This window comes from Ctenocephalides felis, unplaced genomic scaffold (assembly GCF_003426905.1).
Source record: "Ctenocephalides felis isolate EL2017-DRISC unplaced genomic scaffold, ASM342690v1 CF-g0.4_SCAFFOLD_02909, whole genome shotgun sequence".
NCBI lineage: Eukaryota > Metazoa > Arthropoda > Insecta > Siphonaptera > Pulicidae > Ctenocephalides > Ctenocephalides felis.
Genome location: NW_020539063.1, coordinates 460 through 6600, shown reverse-complemented (window position 1 = coordinate 6600; position 6141 = coordinate 460). Strand labels below are relative to the sequence as shown.

Below are 6141 nucleotides of genomic sequence, written 5' to 3'. Positions count from 1 at the left end.
AAAGTGTATAAAACTTCCAGTTTGATTGTGTTGACAAAATATAGACAAACTAATGGGATTTATTGTTTTTATAATGCCTCATTGTATATAGCATTGAAACAAGACATCCTTATACACTCAAAGTATTAATATTTTTGATTCTCTAGAAATTGTTTAGAATATACCTTACTTAGCAAAGCAATGTTTGCCGGGTCAGCTAGTAGTTTATAAAAGTGAATTACAAAATCGAAGGTATTTTTGCATTGTACCAGTGTGACACATATAACATGTACCACCTTACCCTACTAAAATATGAATCGCACACACATAGAAAGACTTTCACATCGTTACTAAAAAAAAAAGTAACCAGTAATTTTTCAATATTTCAGGAAAATGTACAATTAATAGCCGAAATAAATTTTTTGCGAAAGGAATTAAAAGTAACCCAGCACCGTGCTGCTGATCTAACTGCTTTAATAGGAGCATCAGGTAAGGCAGTCACACCCAAAGAAGCAAGAGACAGACTCGAAAAGCTGTTACAGAAAAAGAAGCCATTGAAAAAAGATATGAAGCAAAAATGGTCAACATAAAGAAACTAGTAGACATTCTACGAGATGAAAATACAAGACTTTCAGAGAAGCTAAATGAAAAACCCATTCAAATTGAAGATGATTATACAATTAAAGAAGAAATTAATGAAATATTCACCTTTAAAAGTTTATTTGATTAACTTATATTTTGACACCTCTTGATCTAATAAAATAATAATAGTAGTTTTCGTTTTCTACAAACAAAAATAAAAAGACTCCCCCTATTAATATAAAAGGGGATTTCAGATTAAATCAAATTTAATTCAGTATCACTGCATTCATACAGTATTACCAGAATTAAAAACTCATCTAGAGAAACAAAAAAATAGAATCCTAAAACTCTCAAAATCCCAAATAAGAAGAGATATAAAGATGTATTTAAAAATCTTTATTGAAGATAACATTTCACCATGCACATACATACCACATTCCTTAATATCATATATTCACAACAGATTGAGAATACTAATACAAACAAAACCACTATATCCCACAGTTCACCTTTGGTCAAGGTAACACATTATAAATGCATTCACATTTTCTATAACAACACATTTATATTACAAAATTACCTTGAACAATAAAAAATCAACAAAAGTATAGTAAATATAGTAAAACTTAATTGCTATCATCTCTTAATATTACTAAGTTCATATTATTATTAGCATCACCCAAATGCAAAATAATTGAAAATTAAGTCATTTTATCAATTCCCTTAGAGTATAATTAATGTTCGCAAATATTCTATGAAAAAATTTATAACAAAAATGGCAATATAGCCTTGCGACTCTTAGGATAATTTGGAAATTCTTTCTTATAATTTCTGTGTTTGCCGAGAGCCCACACTGTCATTTGGTACATGCCTGCTAATGCAAATAAACCAGCAGGCAAGCACTGTGTCATTATGGTAAACGCAAACCAAGCTCCAAATTCATATGTGTAATTAGGACAAGAAACAAAGTTAAAAAGTGAAGTAAGTGGGTTATTTGTAGCAACAGGAATCTTACGCACAGTTGATCCTGCTGGTCTTAAATTTCTCAACGCCCAATGTATAGATAGATTGCCTAATTCACAAACCTAAAAAGGGTATAATAATAATAAAAATAGCAGAGAGAGTAATTCACAATTTTTCATATACTCCTAAGAAAAAATACCCTTTCACATTCTTATATCTATCAAATACTTGATATTATTCTATAACTTCACTAATTTATTAAATGTTGATGAATTTCGTAATAATTTTCAATAACATATAAATAATAAAATAAAATTGATTTTAACTTAGACACCTTTTGAATGTTGTAACTTTATCTCATAAGAAATTATAAATTAATTAACTCACCGTAAACAAACCCAATCCAGTATATACTTGATACATGCACGGGCTAGTAAAGAGTGGATGATTGACATGATATGCAACATACATTGCAAATAGCCAATAATATGAACAGTTTTTAAATAAATTGCGTAACGGCATTGTTGCATGTGAAAATCTGTGAATGAACAATGTTTCAAAAATTCTCTTGGCATAGTGAACTGTCCAACATCCAGCAGCAATACTGCAAAATAAATTAAATTTATTCCAACAATACTAAATTGTTAATTTATGTTCTAAAAATACATAAAGTATGTCAATGTGAATAATATCAAGGGCTTTGTTACTTAGATTTGAGTGTTATGTTTTCTATTATATATCAGAAATGTTAAATATATTAGAAATTCAATACATTGTGTAATAATGTTTTAAACAGTTTTTAATGATAATTACTTTTTATTTATTTAATTTGCTTTGATTTAGTAAAAAAAAGAAATTTAATCAAACTATCATTTACAATACATACTGTGCACAAGTGCTCATAGTCGAAATAGTTTGCTCTCCATAAAATATCCATGGTCTTTGATATAACCATAAATACACAACCAAGGGACCTGCATATTCTACTAAAAATACAGTTTTCCAACCAATTTGTGGGCCTAAATCTTTAACATATAATTTGTTTCCTGATTTTACACCCAAGCTTTGTAAGGTATCGTCATCTTTGACAGCTTTTCCTTTTGGTTCTAGCCTTAACGACTGTCGATTCGGCGGAAGGGCTTTGTTTAACCTTTGGACTTCTTTCTTCAAGTCTTTTATAGTGGTTGATGGAGATACACTGCATTTTCCAAATACTTTGGCACCGGTTGCGTTCACGATTTCAACCTAGAAATATTTAATGATTGACAGATTATCGATTATTTGCCATTTACTTAAGTAATATCCAATACCTCCATTGTCTGGCTATAACTAAAATGCGACTAACAAAATTTTACGAGGTTTTCTCTTGCACTATAATGAATTAATTTACAAATCATCAATTATTTATCCACAGTGAACTTTCATAAAAACCAACGTGAAGGTAAGAACAAGTTACACACCTGCGTAAACAGTGGCGTATTCATAGATAAAAGAAGAGTGGGCGTATTCTTGTTCATGTAAAATCTTAAACTTTCATCAGAAAATGCATAATTTAATTAAGATTAATTATTTAAACTTAAAATAAGCTAAAATTTAAGCTTAAAAGAGTCAAATTGGTTCTCGACATATATGGATCAATTAAATTTATTTTAAGAAACATTTTTAGTTTTATTAACTTTCCGAAGGAGAAGTGTTTTATTAACTTTCCGAAGGAGAAGTGTATGTTTTCATATAAAAATCCGATTTTTTTCAATTTTATATTTTCTCGACGTTTCAAGCTATTCTGAATCAATGAGACCAAATTTATTGTTTGTTCATTTTGTGAGACGATTTGCCTAACCGTTTCTTTGTAATTTGAAAAAAGTGTTTCGTCGACATTTAAACTCATACTACCGAATCGATTTTAAAAATCAAAATTGAATGATATTGATTAATTTTAGGTAAAAATCTACTGAGCCGTTTTCTTGTAATTAACCGTTGAAAAAAATTTAATTTATGGAACTTTTTTGGCGATATTTATCTTGGTCTTATAGAACTTACTGAATTATTACGGCCTTACGACGTTTAGTTTTCAAAATTCATCAAAGTTTGAGAAAATGAGTAGTTTTTTTGATGTTTGTTAAAATTAAAATTAGACGATTTACTTGGTATAACGATAGAGTATAATTGGTTTTAATGAACATACTAAACCATTAAAGTCCTACGGAAACTGGTTCAATTATAAAAATTATTGATTTTTGAAAATTTGTTTTTACAAAATACTCCGAGTTAACGTTAGTTTGTTTTCAATTATGTGAAATAAATCTACTGGGAATACTCTTAATCACTCACAAGTTAATTCAATTTTTATTGAATAAGTCGATTATTTACACATATCGGGAAGTTCATGTAACTTGCCTCAAGGAAAAATACCAATACCAACTAGTTTCTATTTTATTATTCGAATGGATTTCTGTTAAGAAGTATTTGTTTAATCAGCACAATTATTATCACCTGTAAAATTTAATTATATATATATATATATATATATATATATATATATATATATATTATATTTTACAGGTGATAATAAATGTGCAGATTAAGCAAATACTTCTTAACATAAATAAATATATAACTAAATAAATATTTCTTAAGAGAAATAAATATATAATTTATATATATATATATATATATATATATATATAAATATATATAAATTAAATCTCTTTTTATTTTTATTTGGGCATAATGCTCTTTTCTTTTTATATTGGCTATGACATTTATTCATATATTAAATATAATAATCAATTCAAGTTTGAAATTTTAAATTAAATCTAAAGGTTAAATCCTATATAATAAAAATAAAATCTATCTAGTTTCAACCCATCTCCAATGCATTTGTCCCTACACAATATTAAAATTTAATGTATTCATTTGTCTGTTAATATTCTGCGCGCCTTCTTTACATTTTGAATAGAACGCATATAACGCATATTCCAGTACACCCATGATCAGTCCGTGATTTTCGAAACATATGACGTTCTCGAGTTGGTAATAGTGCGCTAATACAGATATTTCTGATCTTTCAGTTGTCTCGTATTGCAAAAGTTATGTATATGCTAGTGGTAAAAACTGCGTAAATTAGAAATTGTGATTGAATTAATGCAATAAGTATGCATTCAGTGACTGAATTTGGAAGTACAGTGCCGGCTTTTTTAGGAAAATTATGGCGACTTGTGGAAGATCCAGAAACAGATCATTTAATTTCATGGAGTTCGGTAAGTGGATTGAAATTTAACACCTGACATTTTTGGAATTTTAGAGGTCTTCTTGCTTTGACACCCACTTTTTTCATTAGGATGACTAATAATACCTTAGTATTCATGTCTTTATGGGACATTATCTGTGTAATTTGTTTCTAATTATCTTGGTTGTTTTGTCGATATTACAAAGTTTGATTACTCTACTCATTACTTAGTTTGTTTTCTATTTTGTAATAGTAGTAACAGCGGTATTTTGAAAACATTAACGTCGTGATTCATTTGATAGCTAAAACTTTAAAAGAAATATTTCCTATTCTGCTCTTAATATTAAGATTGTAAAATCCTGATAAAAGATCCTTCTTTTTTATAACTTTGGAAATTTAATCATGGCATATTAAATTTATATGTCATATGGATTATAATGCCGTGCACATTAGTGCATGTTCATTATTATATATATATCAAAAACAATTTATTATGTTTAATACAATTTTATTATTAATATATATTAATATGATATTTAATATTATAACCTCCAAACAACTATACGAAATGTCAAGTAAATTTATAAAATATTTGAAAGGAATCTAAAAATGTAACTACCACAAATATAGAATATGTGAGGAATGGTTTTTGATAATTAACAATCAAATAAATTAAATGCTAATATGTAAAAAATATATAACAAAAGCTGCAATGCTCAAATGTATCTTTTAAAATAATGGCCTTCAATTGAAATTTTTGTTATAATATGCAGAGGACTATTTTCAAGGTCTCACTTTTGATCCATGTTTAAAATTATCCATAATTTGTGTAATTCTTAAGGTAATATGGTAAATTTTTATAGGATGGTTTGAGTTTTGTGATTCGAAATCAGGCTCAATTTGCACGTGAATTACTTCCTCTGAACTACAAGCACAACAATATGGCTAGTTTTATTCGACAATTAAATATGTGTAAGTATCATAATTAAATAACCATGAGTCATTTAATAGTTAACATAATTAAGTATACTTAACACTGATATATTTTTAGATGGTTTTCATAAGGTTGCTTCTGCTGAAACTGGTAGTCTCAAATTTGATAAAGACGAAATTGAATTTTCTCACATGTGCTTTTTAAAAGGCCATCCATACTTGCTTGAACACATAAAAAGAAAGGTATTTTATTTTATTTTGGAGCTATATTTAATTTAACACTATTCCTACCAGGACCGGTCAAATGACCGTTTTTGATTTTTCGATTAGTATTTTTCATATCAAACGTAATTGAATCGTCATCAAACTTTATGACTTTTCCTAATATGTGAGTATGAAACATTTTTCAATGTTAATTTGTTTTTTCAATTTTTATTTTTGGAAAAAAAATTGTA

General features: G+C 27.6%; 2 protein-coding genes across 2 annotated transcripts; one reads left to right on the top strand and one right to left on the bottom strand.

Moving 5' to 3' along the window:
- Positions 1–981: 981 nt before the first annotated feature.
- Positions 982–2976, bottom strand: LOC113381469 (very-long-chain enoyl-CoA reductase-like). Its single transcript, XM_026620372.1, has 4 exons — positions 2835–2976; positions 2411–2769; positions 1912–2128; positions 982–1646 (listed from the first exon to the last, which is right to left on the bottom strand). Exons 1-4 carry the CDS (start codon positions 2838–2840, stop codon positions 1326–1328), a joined length of 903 nt encoding a protein of 300 aa, XP_026476157.1. The 5' UTR covers positions 2841–2976; the 3' UTR covers positions 982–1325.
- A 1597-nt stretch (positions 2977–4573) lies between these two features.
- LOC113381470 (heat shock factor protein-like) lies at positions 4574–5929 on the top strand (the record flags this gene model as incomplete). Its single annotated transcript, XM_026620373.1, has 3 exons — positions 4574–4784; positions 5617–5725; positions 5805–5929. Coding segments are annotated over exons 1-3 (339 nt in total), but the record flags the coding sequence as incomplete, so codon positions are not given.
- Between the last annotated feature and the right edge of the window lie 212 nt (positions 5930–6141).